This window comes from Aegilops tauschii, chromosome 4 (assembly GCF_002575655.3).
Source record: "Aegilops tauschii subsp. strangulata cultivar AL8/78 chromosome 4, Aet v6.0, whole genome shotgun sequence".
NCBI classification, from domain to species: domain Eukaryota; kingdom Viridiplantae; phylum Streptophyta; class Magnoliopsida; order Poales; family Poaceae; genus Aegilops; species Aegilops tauschii.
The window spans coordinates 516,474,633-516,491,070 of NC_053038.3; the positions used below are offsets into that span (position 1 = coordinate 516,474,633).

General features: G+C 48.9%; 1 protein-coding gene across 1 annotated transcript; it reads left to right on the forward strand.

Moving 5' to 3' along the window:
- Positions 1-8,290: 8,290 nt before the first annotated feature.
- On the forward strand, positions 8,291-16,146 carry LOC109780217 (disease resistance protein Pik-2). Its single transcript, XM_073497207.1, has 4 exons — positions 8,291-9,595; positions 10,217-10,930; positions 13,160-15,213; positions 15,803-16,146. The coding sequence occupies exons 1-3, from the start codon at positions 8,543-8,545 to the stop codon at positions 15,179-15,181; spliced, it is 3,789 nt and encodes a 1,262-aa protein (XP_073353308.1). The 5' UTR covers positions 8,291-8,542; the 3' UTR covers positions 15,182-15,213; positions 15,803-16,146.
- Positions 16,147-16,438: the final 292 nt, after the last annotated feature.

Genomic DNA, 16,438 nt, shown 5'->3' on the forward strand with positions numbered 1-16,438 from the left:
TTCTCTTCTCTTCTGACAGGCGGCGCAAGGGCTGCTTGACTGGCTTGGCATCTGACCGGACGTGTAGCTTGTGCTCGGCGAATTCCGTCGAAACACCCGGCATGTCCTTGGCGGACCATGCAAAGATGTCCCGATTCTCACGGAGGAAATTGACGAGCTCGCCTTCCTATTTGCTGTCAAGGTTCGCACCTATGACAGCGTACCTCTCCGGGTGCTCCGGGTCCAGGGGTATCTTCTTTGTCTCTTTGGCCGGCTTGAACGAGCCCTCGGCTTCCGACTCCTTGGGGTTGGGTGGCATTTCTGGCTGCTTGCCTGCCATCGCCACAACCCGGTCAAGGAGCCGCTTCTCAGCTGCGATCACAAGGGACTCGGCCAGCCGGCTGCTATCTGCTGTGCAGGCGGACGACTTCTTGTAATCCCCTGCTATGGTCAGAATTCCCTTGGAACTCGGCATCTTCATCTTGAGGTAAGCATAGTGGGGGACCGCCATGAACTTGGCCAGAGCAGGCCGGCCAAGTAGTGCATGGTATGGGCTCTCAAGGTCCACCACCTCAAACCAGACTGGCTCTTGGCGGAAGTGATCTTTGTCTCCAAAGAGGACGTCTATCTGGATCTTGCCGATTGGTGAGCAGGAAAGGCCAGGAACTATGCCATGGAATACAGTCCGGCTGGGCTGAAGCTGCCTTTGTTTGATTCCTAACTTCTCAATGGTATCCTTGTACAGGATGTTGATGCTGCTGCCGCCATCTATCAGAACTCGGGAAAAACGAGCAACTCGCCTCTCTGTGGCAAAAGTGGCATCCAGAACCAGGGCATAGGAGCCGGGATTGGGCATTACTTCCGGGTGGTCGGCTCAGCTCCAGCTGATGGGCTTCTCGGACCAATGCATGAACTCGGGGGTCTCTGATGCCACTGCATTTACTTCTTGCTGTCGTTGCCGTCTGCTGTGCTTGTCGTCGGCCACGCTGGTGAACACGACGTAAGCTCCGTGCTCTTCAGGATACTCGTCTTGTATGGCTCCGACCGGTCGAACTGCCGGCTGCTGGGGTGGAGGAGGAGGCGGCTGCCCAGCAGGCGGAGGAGGCAGAAGGCCGTCACCCTTGGCGATCCTGGTGAGCCAATGGCACTTCCGAGTGGTGTGGTTGGATGGCTTCGCGCCACTGTGAAATTTGCAGGGTGCATCAAGAGTCCGCTCATACGAGAAAGTGAGCAGCCAATTGGGCTTGCCGCCCTTCTGGCGCTTGGACGGAGGCTGCCCTTCCGGCTGCTGGTCTTCGGTTGTCGCCACCTGCCGGCTTGTAGAAGCCGGCTGTGTGGCCTTGCGTTTGTTGTCGTTGGGTTGCTGACGCCGACTGGTGTCACCAGCCGGGGCCCGAGGAGCCGGAGGAGATACTTTGCCAGATGCATCAACTTGGATCTCCGCCTTCATGGAGGAGTCAGCCGTGGCGTATTTATCTGCTATGCTCAGCAGCTCGTCGTGGGTCGCCGGCTCGTCGCAGAGAAGTTTGTGCTTGAGGAGGGTGCCCTCTCGGCACCCGGCGGTGAAGTACTCGATGGCCTGCACCTCGTGCACGCCTTCGCAAGAGTTGCGGAGCTCGGCCCAGCGTGTGAGGTAGTCGCGAGTCGACTCGTTGGGGCCTTGGACACACAAGGAGAGCTGGCGGGGCTTGGGCGGCCGCTTGTACGTGCTGGTGAAGTTGCGGATGAAGGCTTCGGTGAAATCAACCCAGCTGTTGATGCTGCGGGGCGTTAGGCTGTTCAGCCATGTCCAGGCCGTGCCCTGGAGCATGAGCGGAACGTACTTCACGGCAATGCGCTTGTTGCCGTTCGCGATGCTGACGCCTGTGGAGTAGTCGACCAGCCAGTCCTCCGGCTTCACAGAGCCGGTGTATTTGGGCGTGTCTCTCGGGAGCGTGAACCCTTTGGGGAAGGGCTCATCTCGAATGCGGGGGCCAAAGCAGGGCGGACCCAGCTCATCTTCTTCTTCTAGTGCCAGGGATCGGTTGAGGCGGTCGATCCGGTGGCGGGCATCATTCTCTCCGACTCCTTCTCGGCGGCCAAGGCGGTCGTCGAGTGTCGGGTGCTCAACAGGCGGCGGGGAGGCGCGCCTTTCCCTGCGAGGGGGAGGAGGCGGACAGTCATCCCGTCGTTTCACTGCTCTTGGGCGGCCGTCTTGGTCGCGCTCGATGGTGAGGCGAGTCCGGCTGCGGCTGGCAGCCGACTCCTTGTCTCTTCTTCCGCGGACGCCACCAGTCGGCGTCCGGGATGTCGCGCCTTGATCTCGGCGGGGAGGCGGATCGTCATTTTGCCGGTTGGGCGCCTCAGTGCGGCAGCCGGCCTTGTGCTGCCCAGCAGCCGCGTTGAGGAGTCGCTGGACACGCTCCGCCATCTGGCGACGCTCTTCGCCCTCAAACTTGTCCAGCTGTTCTGCTGCCGCCTGGGCAGCTCGTATATTTTCCGCGGGCGTGGCGTAGACGGGGCGATTTGCCCCGAACATGCTGGCGATGGCACGCCGCGTTGCTGGACCATGCCGATGCGGCTAGGCCCACCAGGAGCCGGCGTGCCACCCACAGCGCGGTCCATCTCGCGCTGGTAGGCCTCCGATAGGCGTCTCATGCTGGCCAGCTTCCTGGCGCTCTCGACGAGCTGGGCACGGCGTGCTTCCCGCATCTCGGCGTCGGCGTCTTCTGGAATGGGCGCCGTCAGGTCTTGCAGTGCCGCATCGAGCGGGTCATGAGCACCTCCGCCGGAGTGCTCGCTGTGGCTGATGACAAGCACCTCCGTGACGGTGCTTCCGCCGCTCTCCGCGCGAGGAAGCGGCTCGTCTTAGACCACCACGTTGGTGGGGAACGCGTCAAGCGATGCAGTGTCGGAGTCGACAAGCATCGGGTCGGTGTAGCCAACAGATTCCAAGTCTACAGTAGGCTCGCTGGTGACGTGGAGCTGATCGAGGAGGCTCGCGAGGCGGCTCTCAGGGCCATCGGTGCCCGCATCAGACGCGGGCTCGTCGGAGAGGCGAATATCGCCAACGAGATCGGCGAGGCAGCTCGCCGCGCAGGCGACCTCCGCGCCATGCAGCGCGTCGGCACAGACTCCGTCTGGCGTGCCGGGCTGGCTGCGCTCGCCAGGAAGGAACAAGGTTCCCGTCCAGAACAGGTCTCCGGACGACGGTGCACCTCGCCCCACCGTGGGCGCCAAATGTCGGGGGTTGGGTGCGACATATGCCAAAGGATGACTTATCATGGTGGGAGCGAGTAGAACGTCGCCGGTGCCTGGAAGCGGGATGAGGCGTAGACACGTACGCCAGCGAACTTTACCCAGGTTCGGGGCTCTCCGTGGAGATAACACCCCTAGTCCTGCTCTGCGGGGTCTCCGCATGATCACTAAGGCACTAGTGATACAATGGTGCTCCTTGAGCTGTTTGCTAGAGGTGGAAGAAAGCAAGGCTAGCTCTCTCATTTCTCTATGGGTGAGTCTAGTTCTAACAGGTTGGGAACCCTTTGCATGGGTGCCCTGGGGGGTTTATATAGGCTCCCCCCAGGGGTACATTGGTAATCTTGCCAGGTGTAGGACCCGGCTGTCAGTGTCTCTGATCTTCGGCTTCTCCGCCGGCTGCTGGGGCCCGCTGACTGGTCAGGTACGGAGCAGACAGGCCGCCCCCGCCGCTCGCGGGTCCTGCCGACTCACTGTAGCCATGATGCTAATGACGCAGGCTTGGTCGGGGGGGGGGGTGGCTACAGTCCCGCCGCCTGGCGGGCGATCACTATAGCCACACCGTGTCTCGTCTGGTTAATGACACACGGGCCTCGAGGGAGGCATAGGCCGCCTGCTGGAACCCGGCTTCCCTCGGGCCCGGCTGGTCCGGCTTCTTCCGCCTTCAGGACTCTCACTGCCTAGTAGGGCCCGCCGCCTGCAGGCCGTAACGACAGGCCGTCGTGTGAACAGGGCTCCGCCCGTCAGGGATGACGCCAAGGGGGGAGTGGCAACAGTGCCGCGCCGTGCAGAGATCTCCGCCTGTACGGGGCACTGTGGCCATGCCCGGCCCTGGATTTGGGGGATGGGCTATGCTGTAGTCACACCCTGGCTTGTCCTCTTGATGAGGGCGCAGACTTTGAGGGCGCCGCGGGCCGACTGCTAGGAGCCGGCTTCTCTGGAAGCCGCCTACTAGGAGTCGGCCTGTCTTGATGCCGTCTTCTGGAACTCCGCCGCTTATGGGCAGCCGGCTATTCCTCCAGCCGGCCATCAGAAGGCGACACTTCGTCTTGATGAGGGGGCAGACTTTGAGGGCGCCACGGGCCGACTGTTAGGAGCTGGCTTCTCTGGAAGCCGCCTACTAGGAGTCAGCCTGTCTTGATGCCCTCTTCTGGAACTCGGCCGCCTATGGGCAGCCAGCTATTCCTCCAGCCGGCCACAAGAAGGCGTCACTTCATCTTGACGCTTTGAGGGGCGCAGCCAGCCCCGATGTCTTGAAAGGTTCTGGGTCTCGGGTTAGCCTACCCGTGACCCATTACTCCAACAATCGGGTATGTCGCAACCATCCGGTTGAATTTATCTATAGCACCAGCGCCGAAAGGCAGCAACTACTACCACCGCCCGAGTTGAACGGCCGGTGCTGATGCTATGGACAAATTCAGCCAGAGGATTGGCTCCCTGCTTGACTCACGACGGACGCGGTGTGGCACGAACATCGGGTTGAAGCTATCCATAGCACCGGCCATCCTACCCATCGTGGGGCAGCAGCAGCCGCCGCTGGATGGTAGGATGGATGATGTTATGGGCAAATTCAACCAGAGGACTTTCTTCTCTATGCCTTACTTCGGCGGTGGCGCACGGCCGTCCAGAGCGCGCTCGGGCATCGGAGCGGGCTGGTTGTGCCGTCGGTCGAACAGGTGGTGCGCGTCCGCCGGGAAGGGCGTCCCGTGGCGGAGGGGCAGTCGGGGCGTAAGCGAGGGCGGACGAACCTCAACCCGCTACTCCCCGTCGTCGCAGCCGGCGGCGAACAACACGGCGTGCCGCCTGGATCTGAATGCGCGTGGGCGGCCGCCGCCCTCCTCTCGTGGCGTGGAGCTCTCGGGTTGGGGTTTTGCCGGATGGGCGCTGCTATATATATGCACGGCGCCGCTCACCCCCGTCCCGTGTCAACTCTCCCGTTTTTGAGTGACGGCCCAACAGCCCATGCGCATTCGTTCCCTCTTTTTTTCCTGTTGAGGCATTTGTGCACTGGTTCATCATCATAATCATCGTTTTCACGTATTTTGAAACACCTTGCCTAACAAATAAACGTATTTTGAAACATCTTGGTGTAGCTAACAAATGTTCACTTATATTTCAAAACACCATTTAAATAAAGCATTTTTCAAAAAAATTAAAGTGTTCGTGTAATTTTAAAAGTGTGCACTCACTTTCTAAAATGCTCATATAATTAAAAACAATGTTCACATATTTAAAAGATGTTTCTATAATTTTTAAAAGTTTTCATTACATTTACAAAAATTCATGTAGTCGCAAAAATGTGTTCTTTGTAATGTTATAAAATTGTCATGCTTTAAAAAATATGTTCATACAATTTCAAATATTTGCCATGTATTTTTATGGCCTGTAATAGACCCATTACATTTTTTTATAAAATTGTATGAAAACCAATTTGTACATTGTGGCCTAGGGCAAGCCAAGTCTAGCTAAAAAGGAAAAAATATATGTACACATAAAAAGGAAAAAACAAACTAGAGAATTACAGTTGTGTACTAGGCCATAATTTCAACCAAGGGGCCATTTTCTTCTTGATTATATATGCAACCAAAGTGAGCTCCCTTAGACGATCAAATTGGTTTGTGCAATTTAAAATGCTATAGAGAGTGCGCTCAAGGGTTTATAAAAGTTCACGCCGTCTCCAATGGAGGTAATACCCTACACATGTGGTGCTCTTGCTCTTTGTGTAGGTTACATTGTGTGAAAGCTCAACCCTCAACCCGGTGTCCTTTTCCCGACTTGTATAGGGCAGGGACGAAGCTAGAAAAAATGTTTGATGGGGTCATCTCTATGACAGTGGGGTCATCTTGTCTAAATGGACAGTAATTAGTACTAAACTAGTAAAGGACTAATCAAGGACTACCTAATTTCATTGGGGTCAGTTGACCCCAATGCTTACATGGGAGCTCCGTCCCTGGTATAGGGTGCGCTAGGAGGGGTGTCATAACGGGCTGGTATTAATGCTACTGATGGCCATATGAATGACCGACTGTCATGGCTATTACTGACTAGCAACTGATGTATTTATCTTGATTATTCCACTGTTGGGTTACAACGACATTGATTGCATCGTGGGGGCCCTGGAATCCTAAGGTGTAGCTAAATGTACGTCATCCGACTCCTCCCATCTTCCGGGTGACCGACTGCTAAGTCTCATCGGCCAGGGGTCAGTAATCCGACTGTAGACACTTGGTCTTGTATTGAATATTTTTACTCGTACTTGACGCTTCTGGGTTGTTGCCTTATTGGGCCTAGTGCATGGCCCCTTGGCCCATCATTCTTGGATTACACTGGCCCGGGTCTTAGGCTGGGCCACGTGTGTACTTTGGCCTACCCCTCAAGTATAACCCCGTCAGCATTTATTGCATCATGTGCTAGCGGACGATACACAAGTGCTTGCACACCTAGATCAACGTCAATGTCGAGGCATACGTCGACCATGTTGTGGTCAATACAAGGCAACCGACACCCTCATCGCCGACCTGAATCAAACCTTTGAAAACTTATGTCAGTTCCATATGAAATTCAATCTAGGCAAGTGTGTGTTCGACGTGACCTCTAGCAAGCTCCTACGCTTCATTGTGTGGCCCCGAGGCCAACCTAGAAAAGATCAAAGGCATTGTCCAAGCTATCAGACGTCCATAAGCTAGTTGTTTGCATCGCGGTGCTTGCTCAGTTCATATCCCAGCTTAGATAGAAGGCACCCCCCCCCCCCCCAAGAAGCCAGACAATTCGTCTGGTCTGATGAAGCAAGGTATGGCTGGGAAGAAATCAAGCAAGTGCTAGCAATGAACCCTGATTCTCGCAGCCCCACATGAGAACAAGCCCATGTTGCTATACACATCCTCTACCAACCAGGGGATGGGCACAGTTCTTGTGGTCGAGCATGAGGAGCAGGGCCATGCTTATAAAGGTTCAGCGACCGGTCTATTATATATCAGAGGTGCTCTCTCCATGAAGACATGATACCCACACTACCAGAAGATCGCGTTCGCCATGCTCATGGCCTCATAGAAGTTGTGGCACTACTTTCAGACCTACCCCATCACGGTAGCCAGCCAGGTCCTCCTGTCAAACATCATCCACAACACGGGTGCGACCGACCGGGTTGTCAAGTGGGCCATATCTATATCTATACCAATATAAAAAGACCCAAAGGGGCCGATCCAATTAATCTCAACCATCAAATCATGTCAATCGAACGACCTAGACTGCTTCAATGTCGAGCGCTCAACACGTTTAGCATGCAGTTAATTTTATGTCAAATATAGTGCTAATCACATAATAACACGTAAATAATATCCTACTTAATATCCGCATGCATTTAATATACTTCTAAATTAACGTGTATTACACGTACACACTGACTAGTATAAAGCTCCCATCATTTGAGGCGCAGTACCAGCCTTACCAGGCAATCAAGCCCCAAGCCATAGCTGAGTTCTTCCTCGAGTGGACGGAGGGCCAACAACCCCACATGGAGATCAATTACAAGCACTAGATCATGTACTTTTAACGGGTCCATATGCTTCCCGACTTGGGAGCTAGGGCCGTTCTAGTTTCCCTACGGGAGACCTAATGTCTTACGTGTTGTAGATATATACTCTTCACATAGACTCAAAAAACATGGACGAATACAAATATACAAGGCCTTCACATGTCCATATCTATGGGCATCCTTCGGCTTGATGTAAGTGGTGGCTCCGCGATCTCACTATTTCGCAGATCAACAAAACTTCAAGGTGAAGGATCCTCACAAAACTTCGGCTTGATGTATTCCATATTTTCAAAATTTTAGCAATATTTCGATGAGCGCATTCTCGGGTTCCTTCTTGTATCTGTTCACAATAATTTTTAACCTTTTATTAATAGATTTTTGACGAGAAACAAGGGGGACGTAAATGGGCCACTCGACTCTCGGTTCATTTACCCAAGTCCAGCGGAGGGGAGCGCAGGCAGTGGGACCGCAGCCTCCAGCTCCAGATCGACCGACTACACCCAGCGGCCGGCGGCGATTCCCCCCTCTCTCTTCGGTGGCGCCTCCAGCTCCAGATCGGACTACCTGCCTGCTTTGGCATCCTTCCTTTGCGTGTGCAACTGGTAGCACCTTGCTTTATCCTTGCTTGATCTCCTTCAAAGCAAAAGATAAAGGAATGTGTGTGTCAGTGCGCAATAGTACTCACCTTTGCTTTGGTATCTTTCAAACACCTTCGCCTTCAGTGTCCTAGCCATTCCATTTCGACTTCACCAGCGCATCGCCTTTGGAGGAGGAGAAGACAGAGAGAGAGCGGCGATGGAGTCGACGGCGCTGAGCATCGGCAAGGCCGTGCTGAGCGGAGCTATTGGCTACGCCTCGTCCGCGGCGGCGGAGGAGGTCGCCTTGCAGCTCGGCATCCAGGCTGATCATGCCTTCATCAGGGACGAGCTCGAGATGATGCAGGCTTTCCTGATGGCCGCCCACGAGGAGCCCGACGACAACAGGGTGGTCAAGACCTGGGTGAAGCAAGTCCGCGACGTGTCCTACAATGTCGAGGACTGCCTCCAAGATTTCGCCGTCCGTCTGGAGGACTTGTCCTGGTGGCGCATCCCCTGCACGCTGCTGGACCGGCGCAGTGTGGCCAAGGAGATGAAAGAGCTCAGAGCCCAGGTGGAGGATGTCAGCCAGAGGAACACGCGCTACCGCCTCATCAAGGGCTCTGGCTCCAGGCCTGCCACCACCGGGGGAAGCTCCAGCATCCCTACTGAAGAGGTACTACTTCACATCGCTGAAGCTACACGCACTACGCTGCAGGAAAAGAAGAAGGTTGATCTCGCCCAAATGATCGCTGATGATGTAAGTGACCTTAGGACGATCGCAGTGTGGGGAGCAAGCAGCGATCTTGGGGTCACTTCCATCATTAGGGCTGCCTATGACAATCAATATGTGAGAGAGAAGTTCCAGTGCCGTGCTTGGGTACGGTTGACACACCCCTTCAATCCAAGTGACTTCTTTGTGAGTTTGGTGAGGCAGTTCTATGAAGATTCGTATGAAAAAACTGGGAAAACAACAGAAGGAACAACCACTGGGCTGAAGGTTCTGGAGAAGATGTCAGCACAAGATAATTTGGTTGATGAGTTCAACCGCTACGTGACCGAGAAGAGGTACCTAGTTGTTATTACTGATGTATCTACCATAGAAGAGTGGGACTGGATCAAAACATACTTCCCAAGAAAAAATGGGAGCCGTATTATCGTGTCCACGCAGCAATTTGAAGTTGCAAGCTTGTGCACCGAGAAGCCTTACTCCGTATCAGAGATAGATCAGAAATGGTCACTCGATAAGGATTTTTATGTCTTCTACAAGAAGGTAAACTTCCTCTTATTTATAATTTTATATGAGCTAGCCAAATATTTGACTAATTGTGTGGATAAATTGATGCTACAATACACTACATGTTTTACAAGTATAGTTGTATTCATAGTCTATATAACTGTATTAGGTAACTAGTACTATATATATCATTCGCCCAAAATACTAGATTTAGGATTAATCTGCACAACTATAATCAGTTCATAAGAAATCCTTTTCTAAGCGACCCTTCGGTGAACTGACCGTACCCCAAACCGACACAGGTGAACAAGTAGAGTATACTAGGGTGCGTCGAGAAAACCATGTCGAAGGGCATTCAATGCCATCTTCATTCCCTTCCCTGCTTCAAGGAGCAGGTCGAATAGTCAAAGAAGGGGATGGCTAATTCCAGGAATAGAGTAGCATTCTTGCGAAACAAAGTAGCGCCTTTGAAATGGAATCTTAATTAACTATCAGTGGTGCACTATATCTCTTTTTGAGAAGAAGAGAAATGTGGGGTTGCAATATTCTAAAGTTGAAGGCACCTTTTAATTTCACTTGCTGTTTCAGTACATCATCCAAACTTGGTTCACAGGAAACAGTGACTTTGCCTAAATGTTGCTTGTTGCTTGTGTTCAGGTGGACGCTCCCACCAAAGAATATGACAAGCCCGAATCTAGCTCAAAAGCTGATATTGGTACTGCTGAACCTGATGGCAAGGAACATGTACAGAAGCCTAGTCATGAAAGTACAGTAGCAGTTGCTTTGGAGGAAGATCAGCTTATTGACCGGGCGGCAGCAAAAGCTAAAGTTGCCCATTTAGTTGATCAAGGTGGTCAGGTGATCACTATTTGTGGAATGGGCGGACTTGGGAAAACCACTCTTGTGAGAAGTGTCTACCAACAAGAACTTGGTGAAAGGTTTCAGAGGCGTGCTTGGTTAACCATGTCACGGTTCGCCATGTCACGTTCTTTCAACTATGAAGAATTCCTTCGGGATTTGTTCCACCAATTACGTAGTGATCACAATGAAGAGAAAGAATTTGCTGACGTGGAGAAAACACGAGACGAGACCAGTGGCAAAGAAAGCAAACCTGAAGCAAATAAAGAACATACTGAGACAAAGTTGACGAAGATTGCATCAGAGCATAAATGCCTCATAGTTTTGGACGATTTGTCATCCTTTGTGGATTGGACATTGTTAAAGAAGCTCTTATTGGGAAATATTTCTAACAGAATCATTGTCACCACACGAGAATTGACTGTTGCTAAATGTTGTTCTGTGGAAGGAAATCAAATATACAATCTTGAGTTGCTAAATGAAGAGGAAGCTCTTAACCTATTTAAAAAGAAGGTACACGCACATTCATCTGAAATACTGTAAATTTAGTTTTTGACATAATTTGTTTTCCCTTTTTTTTATTTTTGTAAGATGGCTGCAGTATAAAGTATAGACAATGTTGCACAATATGGGAGTATGGGAAAACGACATTTTTCAAGGCTATACATACGGGGGATGCAGTGAGTATATTTGTATTTAGAAGAAAAATGTAGCCGGCCTCTGCATCCGCTCATGGAACCTCCATCCAGCCTGACCAGAGGCCAAACCACACGTACAGCCGATCCATGCACCAGGCCCTCCATGCCGCCGCCACAAATCCGAGATCCGGCCAGCCGCGCCTCCACACGCGCCGGGGGTCTCGCCCCACCCCAAGCCGCAGGAGAGAAGGAGACGCGACGGCGACGGGAGGAGAGGAGGGAGTAGATCGGGGCTCGGCGGCGGTTAGGGGAGATGCACACAGCCTTTTAAGTACGAGTACTAGGATTAGTACTCAAGGATAAATAGGAACCTAAATTCGCCTCCGTGCGGATTTGAACCCAGGTGTTTGGTTTGTAAATCTACTCCCCCAACCAGTTGAGCTAGGCTCACTCCCTTTCATTTTTGGTGCCACCTTTTCATTGATGAACATCATTGAGCTCTTCAGATCTTCAATTCTCATGTCACAGTCCTTACAAGTACATATGAAATATATTAGACATTTACTCCCTCCATTCACTATTATATGACATTTTGGATATTTCAATATGGACTACATACGGACTGAAATGAGTGAACAAACACGTCAAAACACGTCTATATACATTCGATTCAGAAAAAAGTTACAACATCTTATAATAATGAAAGGAGGGAGTATCTTACATGATACAAAACAGCAAAGAAGTTACCCAATGATATATGCCCTCCAATAGTGTTCTTGTTCCGTATTTCTTCCGAAATGCAAACTTTTGAGCCCGTAGAGGATATTTAAGGTTGCGACATTCAACCCCTTATTCTCAGCAGTAGCATTGGTGCTCCCAGTCCCAGCCCCACCAACAGATGATGGGCTTCCGGTGCTAGCCCTGCTGCCGCCAGCAGATGCACCTCCTCCCTAAGCAGTAAGGAAGCAGTTGCAACTGAAGTGAGCAAGTAGCCAAGTACTAAAAGCAAGCAGCAGCAACTTCCCATACACCGAAGAATGACCATGATGTATTCCACACAAGTATGCAACATAGGCACTATCAACACCTCCCGTGCTTTTACATTTTTCCTTATTAAGGGATTTCTCTTCTCCGTTTCTCCTAACATAAGTTGACTTTGAACTTGAAATTTCGAATTGGTGCAGGCTAAATTAAGAATTTTTAGCCGGATAGGGTGTTCAATGTAATTACTTTGTTGACATTAGCATATTTTTTAGTATTTTTGGTGTTCAATGTAATCAGCATGCTGACAATTGGTGGATGGCGGTTCATGAAAAGCTCATCTTTGGAGTGTCACTGGGATAAAAATCCAAAAACAAATAATATGTTGCATGGTTTGCACCTAAGTTATCGTATATTTGTATTTAGTTTGTTGAGTACTGCATATATGTTTTTTGTGAAAATTATTACAACCTACAAATCACTAGCATGAATCTCACATTCTTGTACCACATCATTTAGTGGAATCAATGATTGTTAGGCTACTAGCAACGTTATGCCAGTGTATGCACAACTCTTTGGACACAAACTAGCTATGTAGTTTTTTGATAGCTTGCAAAATATATGTAGTTATGCGAAATGTACTCATTACTATATAATAAAAAATGATGATGCGTGGTCAAAATATCTTGAGAGAACTAAGGTGGAAGTTCTACCAAAGATACATCTTGATACTTGCCTTCAATTTGGTGGACCAAAACAGATGTGTTATTAATGGCATACTTAAACTCAACATATTAGGAAGTACTGCAATGGAAAACAACTCTCATTAAGATATAATTGGGCTCAAATTTGAGCTTCAAAATTTTACAAGTCTAGTAAGTGTACGGTGCAACCTGAGAAGGGGAAGTTTGTTAGTTCAAAATTTTAATTTAACACGTATCCCAATTGTATACCTCAAAGTAAAAATGGAAATAGCATTTGTTCTTTTGGTTTGACGTATCATTTAATATGGTAATGATGGCTACTACAGGATGAACCTTCTCCATTATAAGTTGTTAAAAGTAAATGCATAAGTGAGATAAATGATCTATTATCTAAACTGGGTTTCTTATATAAATAACAGGTATTCAAGGATATTAAGGAGAGAGAAAATTATCATCGCATTCCGGACCTGATTGAGCAAGCAAAACTTATACTGAAGAAATGTGGTGGCCTCCCTCTTGCGATATCCACTATTGGTAGCTACCTGGCAACCAAACCTAAAACTGCTATGGAGTGGAGAAGTTTGAACAAACATATTAGTGCTGAGCTGGAGATGAATCCAGAGCTTGGGATGATAAAGACAGTCCTTACCACGAGCTATGATGGTTTACCTTATCCTCTCAAGTTTCCGTTCTTGTATTTGTCCATTTTTCCTGCAAACAATGGCATTAGATGGAAACGTTTGGTGAGAAGATGGGTGGTAGAGGGTTACTCAAGGGGAATACACAACAAGACTGCAGAGGAAATTGGGGAGAGCTACATCACAGATCTTATCAACAGGAGCATGGTCCGACCATCATCAAAAGGGACAACCCATAGATCTGGAAGAGTTGGTTTTCTGGAAGTTCATGATTTAATCCGTGAAGTTGGAACCTCAAAGTCAACAGAGGAAAATCTTGTTTTTACACTGGAGGAGGGTAGCAACTTAGACATCCAGGGTAAAATTCGTCACCTTGCTGTAAGCAGTAGCTGGACAAGAGATAAGAATGCATTTGAAATTGCATTTGACTTGTCTCACTTGCGATCATTAACAATATTTGCAGAGTACAAACCATTTTTCATTTCTGATAAGATGAGATTACTCCGGGTGCTAGATTTAGAAGACACAAATGATCTAACAAGTCACCAGCTGCATCAAATTGGGAAGCTTCGTCACCTAAACTACCTTTCTCTCAGAAGATGTTATAAAATTTTACGTCTGCCAAATTCGCTGGGCAATCTGAGGCACCTACAAACACTGGATGTGAGAGATACTGGAATAATCAATTTGCCAAGGTCAATTACCAAGCTTCAGAAGTTACAGTATGTTCGCGTGGGTTATGTACCAGGGGATGATCACAAGCAAAGAGAAGAATTCCAAGACAATACATTTGCTATGCGTAAATGCAGTTTCTCTGTCGGGAACGTCATCGATGTCGATGAAGGATTGGGCTTGGGTGGCTACTTTTGCTACTGGTGGTGCTGGGCCTTCGGCGGCGTTCTCTTGTGCTTGCTGTGCATGCTTGCTGGCGTAGGCTTCTTGTTGTTTGTCGCCTTATTTATCATAGGGCGCTTCTCATGGGTACTTATGAAAGATGGTTTTGATGGGCTGCCTGTTGAGTTTATGGGGCTAGATCCAAATGGTGTAAAGTTTCCAAGGGGAATACGAAAACTCAAGTCCTTGCGCACACTGGGTGTTGTTAATATTGATGCGGGAAGTTCCATTATTGAAGATCTCCAATATCTTACTGACTTGCGCAAGTTGAGAGTGACTGGTCTCAATAAGAAGAACTATGTGAAGTTCTTCTGGGCCATTGCCAAGCACAAATGCCTTGAATCTTTGTTGATGCGGGCTGAGGGGGAGCCTGGTTTTTACGGGTGCTTGGATGACCTGTCCTCACCTCCAAAAAACCTGCAGAGTCTCAAGCTGTACGGTAACCTGGTCAAATTGCCGAAATGGATCCATGGGCTCAAAGATCTCGTGAAGCTGGAGCTAGGGAGCTCTAGGATATTGGAGCACAATGATGACATACAATCCCTTGGCAAGCTACCAAACTTGGCCATTCTGCGTCTGTTGAAGGAGTCTTTCGTGGGTAAAGAGGTCCGCTTCGTTTTCCACCGGGAGGCATTCCCAAGCCTGGTGGTGCTGAAGATGGACCTCGTACCTAACCTCGAATCGGTGAAGTTTGAAGAGGGGGCAACCCCCAAGCTTGAGCTGCTCCAGTTTCGTAGTTCGATTACCCAACCAGCGGTTGGGCTGTTTTCTGGGCTAGCATCTCTCCCAAACCTCAAGGAATTTATACTGCAGAACTGCAATAGTAAAGACCTCGTGGAGGACCTGCGATGCCAGCTCGCCAGGAACCAAAATCAAAATAGACCTGTATTGAAGACGTTCCAAACTTGAAGCAGGGCCGCTCCAAGTCATAAAATACATAGGTATATTATAATCAGTATATGTGTTAGAGTTCTTTTTGCAGATATATATATATCTATATATCTATATATATATATATGTTTGTTAATTGCATGCATTTTAAGCCATTGAATTAAGCTAGCAAGATTAGTAACTATGTAAAATCCTAATTACATCTCCAACTTGTCCAATACTATATTGTTATTTCAGTAAATAGGAAGGATCACAGGCGACCAAAAATCATGGCATTACTAGCATTAGAAGTTGTCGAACACACCGGCAACTGAATGAAAAGAATATTCAATTGTATGTGTGTGAGTAATATGTTGGTTAGCAGTTATTTTTTGGAGAAATACTACCACTCATCTATTATTTTAGCGAAAATATCCCCAAGCATCATTCATTTAGTTTCCAACAGATTTAAGTTTCTACTCTTTCCTTCTCGCATAGATTCTGGGGACACTGCATATATATGCTTGTCTATAACATTTGGGTTTCTTGCCATAATTATTTTGTTTGTAGTCTTGAGGTTCAAACTAGCAGGTAAATTAGTGGTGAAATTATGTGCACAATTTTTTAGATATCTATGATAGGTGTTTTGTGTTCTGTCAGGAGAGGACTGGCTGTTCCTGAAGAGTCGACTGATGGAGGGTGTTGCTGTCTTACTGCTCCGTTTGGTGTATCTCAATTGATATGTAGAATGAACTTCTCTTAGTACTATTTCGCTAGCTAGAACTATCTCTTTTGAATTGTCACTGCTTTGCGCTGCTGCTGGATCATCCGAATTTCATACATTTGTCTCTAAAATTAATTGTGATTGTAAGTCTGAACTTGGAAAACTCATGGTATGTACATTGAATTGTGTTAGAGACTAAATTGTTGCTCGCTCGACAAAGGGTAATCCGTTGTTACACCTTGTGACAATTTGTGCTCAGAGTAAAATTTGCAATGCAGTTCGATCATTGTCTTGTTTTCCACGTGTTGATCTTGTGGAGGATCCATTTTCTGTGGTTAGATTGCAAATGGGTTAGAGTTCATCAATCAAGTGGCGAGGCATCACACCTGATTATCTACATGCATGCGTGTATTGCTAAAAAGACAGGAAGCTAAGGCAGTAGGTTTTTGGCTGCAGTACAGGGCAGAATGGCAGGAAGAAATGCCTGCCAAAACGCATGGATTTTGGTTCAAATTCAAAAAAAGTGATCAGAAGTGACCGTGTCAACATGAACTAGTATCACATAGGCAAAA

Coding starts and splice junctions, on each gene's coding strand:
- LOC109780217 (XM_073497207.1), top strand. CDS start 8,543: ATGGAGTCGACGGCGCTGAGCATCGGCAAGGCCGTGCTGAGCGGAGCT. Junction 9,596..10,216: donor TTTATGTCTTCTACAAGAAG/GTAAACTTCCTC, acceptor GCTTGTGTTCAG/GTGGACGCTCCCACCAAAGA. Junction 10,931..13,159: donor TTAACCTATTTAAAAAGAAG/GTACACGCACAT, acceptor TATAAATAACAG/GTATTCAAGGATATTAAGGA.